Source organism: Macaca fascicularis, chromosome 15 (genome assembly GCF_037993035.2).
Source record: "Macaca fascicularis isolate 582-1 chromosome 15, T2T-MFA8v1.1".
NCBI classification, from domain to species: Eukaryota; Metazoa; Chordata; class Mammalia; order Primates; family Cercopithecidae; genus Macaca; species Macaca fascicularis.
Genome location: NC_088389.1, coordinates 94,542,821 through 94,556,939, shown reverse-complemented (window position 1 = coordinate 94,556,939; position 14,119 = coordinate 94,542,821). Strand labels below are relative to the sequence as shown.

General features: G+C 41.1%; 1 protein-coding gene across 2 annotated transcripts in view; it reads left to right on the top strand.

Annotated features, from left to right (window-relative positions):
* The window catches only part of SLC1A1 (solute carrier family 1 member 1), a 91,803-nt gene that overhangs the window by 45,632 nt on the left and 32,052 nt on the right, over nt 1-14,119 (top strand). For both annotated transcript variants that reach the window (XM_005581801.5, XM_074017543.1), the window contains exon 2: nt 2,911-3,051. In XM_005581801.5, coding sequence (XP_005581858.1) covers nt 2,911-3,051 — 141 coding nt within the window. The remainder of the gene's footprint in view (nt 1-2,910; nt 3,052-14,119) is intronic.

Below are 14,119 nucleotides of genomic sequence, written 5' to 3'. Positions count from 1 at the left end.
CTTTTCTTTTTTTTTTTTGGAGACGGAGTGTCTCTCTGTCTCCCATTCTGGAGTGCAGTGGCGCGATCTCGGCTCACTGCAAGCTCTGCCTCCTGGGTTCACGCCACTCTCCTGCCTCAGCCTCCCGAGTAGCCAGGACTACAGGCACCTGCCACAGCATCCAGCTAACTTTTTGTTATTTTTAGTCGAGGCGGGGTTTCACCATGTTAACCAGGATGGTCTTGATCTCCTGACCTCATGATCTGCCCGCCTCGGCCTCCCAAAGCGCTGGGATTCCAGGTGTGAGCCACTGCACCCGGCCTCTCACTAGCCATTTCTTGTATTTGAGGGTCTCAGGGTGACATCTCTGAATATCCCAACTTCATTTCCAGCGCTAGATTGGTATTTCTATTCTTCTTTTTAGAAAGAAAGAGAGAAAGGGGCAAGAGAGAGGGAGAGAAAGAAAAAGAAGGAAGGAAAGAAGGAAGGAAGGAAGGAAGCAAGGAAGGAAGGGAGGGAGGGAGGGAGGAAGGAAGGAAAATAGAAATATTGGAGTACAATTTGTGGCACTCAATTTCAAGAACAAGCTTGAAAAACGCTAGAAAGTTGTAATTGCCAAATACAGTAACCTGCTTGCCATGCATGTCGCCTTTTATTGCTTTCAAGCTACTATACCTGACAGCTCTTTTATTTCTCCCTTTAAAAAAATCCTATATCTGGCTAAAGGCTGAAAAATAGCAAGTGCATATCTTTCTAATGACCCTACATTAATTTAGCATAGAGATAATTAGAGGCACAGTTAATCATTAGTAATATAAGCCCTGAGATTGGGGCACATGGGCTGCTTTTGCTATTCAACAGAGTCCTTGTGTGGCTAGTTTTTGAGCACAGACACATCTTTATTTTTTACACACTGAGCTTTCTTTGACATACAAGCCAAAAATTTACTTGAAGCAACCTGAATAGTATGAGAGAGAATGTTTGTTTGTTTTTTAAAGTCCTGGGAATTACAGAGTATTAGGGCATAATATGGGTATGTTTATATAGAACAGCTGAACACAGGCAGTTTATAAAGCAGAAAGTGAGCACATCATGCTTTTTAAATTTACTTAAAATATTTTGAATTCTTGGTATTCTTATCCATTCAAGAGTCTCTATCACTAGGGTTGTAAAGTAGAAACCAAATAGCATTGATAATAGGGTTTTGTTTCATCTTTGTCTTAGCTACAATTTGGGAAATGTTTATGTGTGTATGTGTATATGTTTGTTCCAATAATGATTTAAAATTGTGTATTCACAATGCAGTAGTGTGTAAACACTACTGAATCACCAGAAATGCATCCAGTAGTGTATGCACAAAATAGAAATCAAGGCAAAGGTAGAATATTTAGAGAAATAAAATTAAGCTAAGGATAAGGTTAGTACACAAAATGCATCTTGTGAGGTTCATCTATTTGGTCTACTAGTGGGCATGGGAAGGATGCCTGAATTTAAATGAAAATTCTAGTACTGATTATAATTCACATATTCTTTCATTGCCTTAGAGTTTTTAATTGTGCCCAAATAAGTCTCGGTATTCATAAACTAATAGCTTGAGTTTGTAGATTCACATATCCAGTGATATCCTCCTTGAATCTTTCTGCCATTTAGTCATTTTACTTCCAAGTATCATGACATCCAACAGAGGCTGATGAAGGAAAAATGATGCAAAAGTCATGCCATTTCCTTTTTTGCCTTAAAATAAGGGTGTGTGTATTGGGAGAAGGAAAGGGTAAAGCGGTTAGATGTTATTAGAAATACTTGGAAGATAATTAAGAAGAAATAAAAATTTGTGATTTTTAGTTATCAAAGTCATCATTAAATTGTGTTATCCATACAACTGGAGGATTTCAATATGGGCAACTTGTTAAGGAAAAGCTTTCAGAGAATGGCAACATTTCTTAATAGTGAACATGTCCCTACACTCACATAATTATAAGACTTCATGTACAAGGTACTCAAGATCAGAAACTTTGTAAAAAGCCTTTTAATCAGATAAACCTGAACATATCATTACCTAGAAATAACTGAAAAGAGTGCAAAACATTAGATAACAGTCATTTGATAATATGGTAAATAAATCAATAGGATATTATATTCCTATTAAAATTATAAAAGTCGCATAAACAGGAAAGATTATACAAATATGCTACAAAATGTACTTATAATAAAAATATGAGAAAAATACAAACTGATATGTAAATATAAAATATGTAAAATAGCCAAGCATGGTGGTTCACACCTGTAATCCCAGTACTTTGGGAAGTCGAGGTGGGCAGATCGCTTGAGGCCAGGAGTTCGAGACCAGCCTGGGAAACCTGATGAACCCCTATTTCTCCAAAAAAAAAAAAAAAAAATAGCTGGACGTGGTGGTGTGCATATAGTCCTAGCTACTGGGAGGTTGAGGTGGCAGGATCGACTGAGCCTGGAAGGTCGAGGCTGCAGTGAGCTGAGATGGCACCACTGCACTCTAGCCTGGGTGACAGAGAGACCCTGTCTTAATAAAAATAATAAAATATGTCAAATATCTCTGCAGGTAGACAAAGGTGGTATGTGAAAGCAAAAGAGCTGTATTGGATTGACTAAGATTTTTTTTTCTCACAGTGTTCTTTAATATTTTGTCATTATAATAAGTATAATTGATGGGGAAGAAATGACAACAAAGCTTTCATGTGTAAAATACTTTTTATAGACTTACTAAATAATGTGTACTTTCTGTTCACTATATTTTAAAATATAACTTCAGTCTAGATTTTACAGACTCATGGGAAATGATCTAAACTATTTTTCTTGCCATTAAAATGTGCATTTGGGGGTATTTTTCCATAGACATGGATACAGGAGAACTCAATAATGTTCCTCTTCCTTCTTTCCAACTCTTATTTTCCTTAGGCATTACCACAGGAGTCTTGGTTCGAGAACACAGCAACCTCTCAACTCTGGAGAAATTCTACTTTGCTTTTCCTGGAGAAATTCTAATGCGGATGCTGAAACTCATCATTTTGCCATTAATTATATCCAGCATGATTACAGGTACCTTGAGAAAACTGATGTTCTCTGTATTAGTCCATTTTCATACTGCTGTAAACAACTTCCTAAGACTGGGTAATTTATAAAGGAAAGAGGTTTAATTGACTCACAGTTCAGCATGGCTCAGAAGGTCTCAGGAAACTTACAATCATGGCAGAAGGCAAAGGGGAAGCAAGACAGCCTTCTTCACAAGGCGGCAGGAAGGAGAAAGGCCAGGCAAAGCAGGAAGAGCCCCTTATAAAACCATAAGATCTCGTGAGAACTCACTCACTATCATGAGAACAGCATGGGAGAAACTGCCACTATGATTGAATTACCTCCACCTGGTCTCTCCCTTGACACGTGGGGATTATGGAGATTACAATTCAAGATGAGATTTGGGTGGGAACACAAAGCCTAACCATGTCATTCTCTATGATTATTTAAAAAGCTTTCACCTAAGTTGTTCTTTTCTAATTATGGGAAAAATTGAAATACATTAGATGCATCTCTCTCTCTCCCCCTCTCCCTCTCCTTCTCCCTCTCCACCTCTCTCCACTTGGAATGTCTATATTTGCTTCTGTGGAAACATTTCACTGTTCTCAACATGGCATTGCTTTGTCATACACTGTGCCTACAGTGCTGTCCACCACTGCTCAAATCTTCATTTGACCAGCATATGATGTCTTGGGAGGAAAATGTCATTTTCAAACATAAACAAAACATTATCTGGGGCATGGAAAAAAAAAGCTTATTTAGTCACTGACATGTTAGCTAGTGTCCTCAGGAAAAATATGATTGTCAATTTTGATCATGTTTTCAGTCATTCACTCATTTATTTCCCAACTGCAGCTGTACTGCCCTCAGCCTCTCAACAGCTGCCTTCAGGGTCTCTCTACTCCTTACCCACTTTCTACTGAAACCCAGAACTTGCTATGTATCTGCCCTACATATTTGCTATGGGGACCAGCAGTCAAATTCTGTGAGAAGGGTTTAAATATGGATGTGCACCACATTTGAAAGGCCCAGTATTTTTAAAACTTGTGACACAGTTGCATTTGGAAATGACTTTTCCCATATTGATCATTATATTGCAGGGTTCCTTTGAAGAGGAAGCTTCCTTAGGTAGATAGAGATGAATTTGGTTTACAAAAATATCATTTGTCTGGGTGTGATAAGTTTATCTGCATTGCACAGTTTCTTGTACTTAACTCTGGCAATTGGTAAAACGTGGCATGACAGTAGCTGGTGCTGTTAGCTTGAAAATCAAGGTTTTATGTAAACACGCAATTAGATGTCATGACATGTCCCCTTCTAGAACATTTTTCTTCACTGCCACTGTAAAGACCTGGGACTGGCCCTGGTAGAGTACTGGACATTGGTCAGGGGAAGAGAAGGTGGGGGTCAGGATCTGCTGCATTCAGGAACTGCATTGCTTGAAGAGCTGTCACATTTGGCCTTTGAATTTCCCAACTGCCAAACTCCAACCAGACTAGAGTCCCTTGGGAACTTTGTCCTTAAATGGTCTTGATGTTCTCGGCTTATGAGAAACCTAAAGAGAGCATTTAATTATTTTTATATGAATGTATTTAATTATGTTTGGAAATGCCTGGTTCCTTTTAACCCTAGCAGCCTGACTGACACAGCAGCAGACCAATTATTTGTCCCAAATAATATTTATTTGTTTAAATTGTCATAAGCATTTAAAATTGGAAAGATTTCATGTAAATATCCAAATTTCTGGCTTTCTCTGAAAAAAAAAAAAAAAATGAAGATCTGGGAACACTGGCCCAATATTCCCACCTACCAACAGTGGTCTGAAACCAAGAGACAACTACTTCATTTAGTTGGAGCAAATGCATTTAAGAATGCTATAGTCTTCACAACTCCCTGTTGCCCAATACCTTGTCCACTTCACTCTTACGTTACCTGCCTGGCCGCTATAAGGATTGTAGTTATAACCCTTAGAATCTTCTCCATATCAAAGATTCTTTAAAAAAAATTTTTTTTAAACATGGGGTCTTCCTATGTTGCCCTGGCTGGTCTCGAATTTCTGGGCTCAAGAAATCCGCCCACCTCAACCTCCCAAAGTGCTGGGATTATGGGTGTGAGCCACCACACTCAGCCAAAGATTCCTAATCTTTTCTTGGGCTCCTTTGAGAACACAATGCAAGCTTTGGACTTCCTTTCAAGAAAAATCTTCACAATTGTACATGTATATACTGTATTTTGCATGCAATTGCACAAGGTGCATAAACTACCTGATGAGCAATACTATTTAACTCATGTATCTATGAGGGGAAGTATAGAAGATTGATCCAAATTATGCATCAAACCCAAAACTTGAGGTAAAATAGGTTTTAGAAGAAAAGGTAAAAATACATGTATGAATATACTGATTCTGTAATATCAGATGTTTGAAAAATACATGCCACTCTTGGCAGTCAATAAGTGAGTTTTGTTTTGGTTTGGTTTGGTTTTTTTTCTGGGAAGCATATCCTTTGGCCAGAGGCCAGAAGCCAGAAACAGGTACTTCCTCTAGTGAGATTTTTGCAGTCTGGATGTTTTGTGTGTTAGCTCAGTCTTGTAAATAATCTAGGAAAATAATTTACAACTCAGCATTCCACTGACATAGCCCAGCTACTTTTGAAGCTATAGCATGGGTCAAGTCGTTTCTCCACTTTTCCTCCACCAAACCCGCAGCAGCCAGTCAAGAACTAGAGACAGCGAGCAAAACCACCACCCCATCTTTTGATTTGGAGCAATGAAATAGTCAAAGATTCCAGGGATATGAACAAAGCAGGGTGGGGACAATGATGGCATATCCATGCTTTAAATTGTCATATTAGAGAGGAAAAGCAACAAGACTAGTGTTGGCACAGTTATAGGAAAGTAAGTTCATTCATACACTTTCAGTTACCTTATAAATTGGAAGAAACTTTCTGGAGGACAGTTTGGAGCATGTTCTGATCTCTTCACCCAGTAATTGTGTTTCTCAGAATTGATCATAAAGAAATAATCAGAGATATGTTCAAATTCCTAAGTACAAGGATATTCATGGTAACATTTTTTTGTAATGGTGATAAATTATAAGCAACCTAAATGTATACAAATGTATATTGTATACATATGTATACATAGTATACAAATTTTCATACTAAGCAACTGTTAAAAACTTGTTTTAGAACCATATTTAATTACATGTGAAAACATTCCCAATACAGTATAAAATGGGAAAATAAAATTACACAACAGGATAGTGTGTACAATCCAAATTTTATTAAAATGTATATACATTTTTAAAAGTTGTGATCAAAACCAAAAGGTTAACATCCGGAAAGTAAGAAAACATGATCCATTGTGCTTTCTTTACATTTTCAACTGAACATGTGTTTTTGTTTGGTTTGTATTTTTAATAAAAGAGATGGGGATGGATTCTGCCCTGAGCTCCTCCAATTTTGCCTCTGGTCGCTTCTCTGCCCCATCTCTGCTCCCTTCCCCTGCCAGCTCAGTGCCACCTTTACCTGGTACACAGCTCCTTCCTCCAAACTCTGAAGTAGTCCTCAGCCTCCCCACCCAGAAGATGGCCATGGAAAACACACAGGAAGGGCCATTTCACATCGCAAATGTCCTCATAAATCCAGCAGGCTGGTAGCTTAATGTATACAGTTATTAGGCCGAAGGAGGATGCAGGTGGGAAGCTGGGGAGGGTTGAATGAGTCCCCTAAGGATATGTAAATCAGAAGCAGAAACACAGCTGGAACTCAGACCCGAGATTAATAATCTGTGCTCCTGCAGAAAGGAAACTCTCTTGCCAAATTAACAGGTAGAAAAAATTCTGCCATCAAAAGCCTCTGGTGAGATTTCAAAAAACACTTTATAGCTTTTCTAAAAAACAGGAAGAACCCCTTTTTATGTAATAAGGTTAAGAAGTCATATTTACCAGGGAAATTTGAATACAGACTGTCTATTAGATGGTATCAATAAATTGTTAATGATTTTGTTAGAGATGGTAATGGCATATAGTTGTATAAGAAAATGTCCTTACTTTTTAAATGCATATATGAAATGACATAATGTCTCAAAGTTACTTTAAAACAGAAAAAAAAAATGGCACAGTCAATATAAACTCAAGACATTTTCAGAGACAGTCATTGTGGGTACTAATAGAATCCTACCCATAAATTACATTGTGAAGAACGCGCTCCTGCCATGCTGAGGAATATCTGTGTTTGGGGTCTGCTAACATTTAGGCTTGTAAGCTGTATTTATATCAAACCACCAGAGAAATAACAGGAAATAGCTTATGAATATGCTGAGAATTGTGGCTCTGGAAAAATCCTGGTCCAGGTCTCACCAGCCAGTGAGTCTAAATTCAGGTCACATTTTCTTTAATACTTCCCAAAACTAAATTATGATGATTGGAGCCTCCTATGACCGGCACAGGAACAGAACAGCACCTCCAGTCCCACTCCCAGAGGTCCCCTGAGCATCCTTCCTGGATGCTCGTAACTTTGCTCAGGAAGAGGTTCCAGCTCTAACACTTTAGCCTCTGCCACCCCCGCCTGGGCCAGAAGCACTCCAGTGGGCACAGCTGCGCCTCCTGGTGTCTGCTGTGGCTGCCACTACCCCTGTGACCTAAGGAGTTCCCCTCTTTGCTCCTCCATCCTAAGACAGGGACAGAAGCTTAATTCTCCAAAGTGTAGCTGAGACCACACTGCTACTCAGGACATAATCTTTGCTAAAGGTAACCAAAAGCAGATGAAACACCAATGGTGACATCCAGCTGCTCCCTGAAGGGGCTCCCAGGGTCCCTTAACAGAGATGCCCCTCTGCTTAGCTGCCAGCTTGCCTTCAGGAGGCTGGAGTTCATCTCTCCACTAAAGGTGTTCCAAGCTTTCCTGCACCCCAGATCCCAGAACCTGACACCAGGTTCTAAGAAGGAAAAATTCCACTAGCACACAGGCCATCCTGTCCTGACCTGGAGTGACCTCTTCCTGGGATGCTTGCCATTATGGAATATCCACTTCAGAGAAAACCCCCCTCACAGCCACAGGGGGTAGCCTTTCCTCGTGGACCCCATCAGGAGCCTTCAGTAGATTCCATACCATAGTACCTGCTGGGTTATTGCAACCACCCTGCTTGTAGAACGTGGGAGTCTGTCCAGGTCAGGCTGGGCCAAGTCCATGCCAGTTCCTGTGCACATTTCTTCCTCCAGAGCAAGGAGAAGCTCATTCCTAACCATTCCTGTGATGTCGCAGCTCTGGATTTCCTATAAACACCTGCTCAAACAAGGGCACACACAGCTCCTTAAGAAACAGCACCAGTTTGCAGCTCAGTGGATGTCAAGCCAAGCAGATATCAAGCCAAGAAAAATCCCTCCTTTCCCTCCTCTCTCCCCCAGGCCACTGAGTGTGAGTCCTAGTACTCATTCTGCTTCCTGGACAAGTCACATTACTAAACACTAGACGTCAGGAGAAAATATTTGTGTTTTGTTTATCAATATCTTTCAGTTTCCACCAGACACTGGTTGGGTGATTGGATTTACAATTGAGGAGCTTCTCCAAAGATAAATTTAACACTCTACCCTTGGAAGATTAAAAAAAAAAAAAGTTCCAGACTTTTAGATAATTGTTACTCCAGCTTTCACATTAGGATTTCAAAATTTTAGGGCTTGACCTCAACCATAAGATCAGAGGTTTTCTACTACTTTTTGTTGGGAGACGGTGTAAGACAGGGTCTCATTCTGTGGCCCAGGCTGTAATGCAGTGGTACCATTATAGTTCACTGCAGCCTTGAACTCCTGGACTCAAGCTATCCTTCCACCTAAGTCTTCCTAGTGGCTGGGACTACAGGTGGTGCACACCACCATGCCTGACTAATTCTTACTTTTGTAGCAATAGGGTCTTGATATATTGCCAGGGCTGGTCTGAAACCCCTGGCCTCAAGTGATCCTCCCACCTCAGCTTCCCAAATTGCTGGGATTACAGGAATGAGCCACCACACCTGCCCTACTTTTTAACCAAGTAAAAAAGTTCAAAGCCTTATAAAACCTTAGGTATATTCGGTATTTATTAAACAACAGCCAGATGTAGAATACATATGTGAGTTGGTTGCCTTTCAAGCAAGGTTTTTCTATAAAGGGCCCAATAGTAAATGTTCTAGGTTTTATAGGCCCTGTGTATTTTGCCCAACTACCCAACTCTGTTTGTCCTGGGAGAGTAGCCACGGACAGTATGTAAATGATTGAGGGTGACTGTGTGCCAACAAAACATTCATTTACAAAAACAGGAGGCCAGCCAGGAGCTGACCCCTGCCCAGCTAGACTCTGACACTCCAGATACAAGCTAGTTGAGGTTGAATCCAGGTAATAAAATAAACTACTACATCTGGCAATGAGTATGAATGCACTGAAGAGACTGAAGAATAGAGGATGAGCAGAATAAAGTGCAGTTGGTGATAGTCTTAGAACACCTTATTTGTAAACTCAGGCTTTACAGCAGATGACACACTTAAATATTTGGAGCTGAGGAAGGCTTTTTTTTAAAGGCTATGTATTTATTTACTCAGAGGCAGCTGTGTATCTGGAAACAGTCCCACATCCTCCTATGAAAAGAACCATGCCACGTGCCTCCCCGAGACAAGGTTCAGTTTTATTCAGCTAACATTTGTTAACTCCAGCTGCATGAAAACAGACTAATAGAAAACCACATATAAGAGGGTGAGGGCCTACCACTCACATGGTCACAGAGCTGAGGTCATCTGATAGTCAGGTCCAGGAGTCCCTCGTTAGCAAGAATTGTAAGACTTGAAGACGCACATCACTTTGTTGTACGACTTGCTATTAAATATAAGCTACTGTTCATAAATGTAGGTGGCTAAGAGCATTTAATGTCAATTTTAGCTATGGGGGAGGAGTATGCATTCTTTTCTTGAAACATTGGTGGTCCGTTATACAGTTTAGTTTCTATGAAAATTGCCATTCGAGGTGGTTTATAAACTTAAAACTCCAGGCAGGAAGACAAGGTTGTTGCCTAAGACTGTACAGTCTGAGAGTGAACTTCTTGCCTCATTTGCAACATCTGGAACAAGTGGGCTCTTCCTGCACTTTAAGTGCTCCTTTCCCTAAGATTATCAAGAAATTTGTGTTGAGTTAAAATACAGCTGTTGAAACCAAAGGACTTACTGCATCAGTTTGATCTGTGTAATGCCTGGCCTCCAAAGACAAAACAACCACATAGTGTATAAGGAAGAGTTCCCATAATGAACATGTCATTTGCAAGTAATAAAATGAATAGTGGCAAGAGATAAATATGCCCTGCTTTAGTCTTTCCCTGAGACTGAAGCCCAGAGAATCAACCATGCATGAGCCTTCTTTCTGACTAAACAGGTACTAGACTTGTTCATAGCTCTGTTCAGCTGTAAGATAACCTGATTTTATTATTTAAAAAGGGATTCTAAGGACCTTCTATATACTGGATGCATGGACCTGGGAGACCATTCGTTCATTTATTTATTCATTCATTCCATCTTTAATGAGCCAGGCTCTGCTAGACACACAACGTGTAAAATTAAGTCTTATCTCAGAAAGAAAGAGTACATTTCAATGCTGTGTGATAAGCACTTTCTGGGAATGAGGACAGCACAGGGGACATTAGAAGGAGCCATTTTGAAGGAAGCATAAAAATCAAGTGAATGGATGAGGGTGGGTATTCCAGGCAGAAGAAAATAGCATCTTTGTCCTCCCAAAATAGCATCTTGGGAGGACAGTGAGACTGGAAGTGGAATGCTGGAAACGTGGGGAAGAGGAATGGGATGGAAGGGGTGAGCACAACAGTTTATTGGCCTTGTGTGCCTTGCCAAGGGGACTGGACTTGAGCCTGTAGGCGAGGGAAGCAATTCTAGCAGTGACTCCCACCTGTGCCATTCTCTACAGAGGGACACCTGAACAAGTATCTATCCTAGAGGGGCAGGAGAGTCTAGTGGTTAAGAGCACAGACAGGAGCCACACTGCCTCGGTTTGAATCCTGGTTCTGCCGTGGATTAGCTGTGAAACCTTGGATTTTACTTAACTTGTCCTCGGTTTTAAAATATGAACAATAATAATGTTTCATAGCACATCTAGAATGCTATACAATTTTTTTACTTACTCTTTTTTGTCTGAGACCTTCAGAAGTTCCTACAAAGTACCTGAACTGGCAGCAGAATCTACAGGGCCAATATTAGAATTGAGCTACGCAGATATGAACACACTGAATGCATTCATTCTGGAAATGAGAACAATATAAAAAGACTTGCTCTGCCATCAGTTTGTAAAGTTCACCAGCATGTAAGAAGCTTTTGCCTAGAAGTCCGAGATACCAATTTTATGAATAAAGAGAAGCAAAGAGACAGCTCAGTCATATTTAGGTTGTGGCAAAAACCCAGAAAAGTCTCACCGAGCCATTTGCTAGCTGCTGCTGTCAGAGCATTCATATGGACTTTGGAAAAGAATAGCTGAGTTCCTCAGATTCTTCGAGGTGTGTTTAATGCTTTCACTGGACAATAAGTTCAGGGAATCAAAAAGTTCATGGAGTCTTCTGAAAAACTGGTCCTAACTACAAATACCACCGTGTTCCACAGTAATGAAAAAAATGCTAAAACAGCTCCTGGACTGCTAAAACCAGGACACAGTCCATCACTTCTTTTTTTTTTTTTTTTTTAGACAGAGTCTCACTCTGTTGCCCAGGCTGGAGTGCAGTGGTGCGATCTCAGCTCATTTGCAACCTCCACCTCCTGGGTTCAAGAGATTCTCCTGCCTCAGCCTCCCAAGTAGCTGGGACTATAGGTGTGTACCACCACCCCCGGCTAATTTTTGTATTTTTAGTAGAGAAGAGGTTTCACCAGGTTGGCCAGGCTGGGTCTTGAACTCCTGACCTCAAGTGATCCACTTGCCTCAGCCTCCCAAAGTGTTGGGATTACAGGTGTGAACCACTGCGCCTGGAGAGCCCACTGCTTTTTGATGCATGTTTTGAACTTCAAATGTGGACCAGCTGACAGAGGCTTCAAGGGGACCTTTAGCTGATTCTGCTTAAGGACCAGTTTATTTTGTTAACATCACCAAATAGCCTAGAGTGGAGATATTACCTATTTTAAGAGAGTTCTTAATGTCTCTGAGAAAAGTAGATGTGATAGGTGACACATGCACGGAAAGCTTTTGCATGCTCCCCTTTGCCTCTTCCTTTCCCTTTGAACATCCAGGGAGTACTAATCAAGGCTGCAGAGATTTCCCTATGCCCTGGATTAACAAAGTAAGATCATATCCTGCTTTGTTTTCCCTGGGGAATAAAAGGAACATTTTGGAATTTAAAAATTGTGAACCTGTTTATTTAATCCTCGTAGCAGCCCTATGAAGTCGTCAAGTAGGTGGGACCTTAACTCCATCTTTAGAGATAAGGAAACAGGAGGTTGAAGACAGATTAAGCCACTTTTTCAAGATCACACAGATCATAAGGGCAGCAGCTGGAACTGGCAAGTTTTGTTCTGGCAGCACTCTGCTGCCAAGGGGCCAGAGCCTGGGAGAGGGATCCAGGGCAGGCAGCCATACTTAAATAACTGTTATTCATTCAATCAACATGTTTATTGAGCATCTCCTATGTGCTGGGCACTGAGTATACATTCGTGAACAAGCAGATATCTAGGTCTCCTGCCTTCGTGGAGCTTAAAACCTAGCAAGAAAGAGATGTAAAATAATGAACCAATGATAAAAATTGTTGAGACAGGATGCCAAGCAAGGAAATCAGGACACCCTGGTTTAGGCTGGATAATCGGGGAAGGATTCTGAGGAAAGAATTTAAAAGCCAGATGAAGAGTGAGGAAGAGCACTCCAGGCAAAGGGAAGAGCTTGTGCAAAGGCCTTGGGGTGGGAAGGAGCTTGGTCTGATCCAGAAGAGGCTGAAGGAGAGGATGAGACAGGAAGATGGCACGAGACGGGGCTGGAGAGGCAGGCAGGTGTCTCCCCTGCAAGGCCTGTTGGCCAAGGTAAGGATTTTCTTTACCTTCAGTGCCATTGAAGGGTTATCCTGATGTATAAAATGACCTGATTTATGTTTTTAAAAGATCTCTTTAGTGACTGTGTAGTGAAGGAATGAATCAGTTAATGCTTGTTGAATGCTTTCCATTTGCTCAGTGACGTGCATCATCTTTATCATTTATTCAGTAACCATGGAGGCTATTTACTACGAACACACTGTGTCCTGGGCACTGTATTAGGCCTGTTATACATTGTTTCTAATCCTCACAACAGCTATGCAAGCTGAGGTTGGTTGTTCACTTTGCTCCTCACAATTAACCTAAAGGTGATAGAGGCATTTCAGATCCTCCAATTTATAGATGGAGAAGCTGAGTCTGGGAGGAGGCTGGGATTTGAGCCCAGTCTGTCCCACCAAAGCCCATGCCTTCTCTCTGCACAGGTGGCCTCTCTGCTGGTGACAGAGACAGGAGTCATCCACATGGCGAGTTTTAACTCCTATGCAACAGTGAGTTTCTTGGATGTGGTGTTCACTTATAATGGCGTAACACCGCCAAATGCCAGACCTAAAAGAACTTCCAATAAGGGACTGAATTTTGATACCTTAACAGCAATGTGGAGAGATTGTCACGAAAGCTTTGTTCTCAGTGGGTGGTTGCTTAATCAGAGAGCTCTAGGAGGAGTCTTTTGCCCTCGGATGTTTATTTTTAAAACATGCTATTGTTTAGCCAGGCAACTGCTTCCTTTGGAGTGTTTTTGTAAAAAGTTCAGATGATTACTGCTTTGGCTGGGAGCCAACACCCTTGCTCATCAGAGCCTTCTCCTGAGGTGAAAAAAGCAAATAAATGCCTTTTCCTAAAATAAAGAGCTAGCAGGTGCCCCTGACTTCCAAGGACAACTGGGGATTTTATCCCTGTTTCTAGGCCACAGCCCAGCCTCAAAACTGTCCCAGGTTCTAATGGACAACTCTGGGCTCACAAGGAACTGGAACCGTGCTCTTCTTTTTCTGCCCAGTTCAGATGCCACCTGTTCCATCAAGCCTCTCCTGGTCATCTCAATCTGGTGACAGCTCAGGCTCCTCTG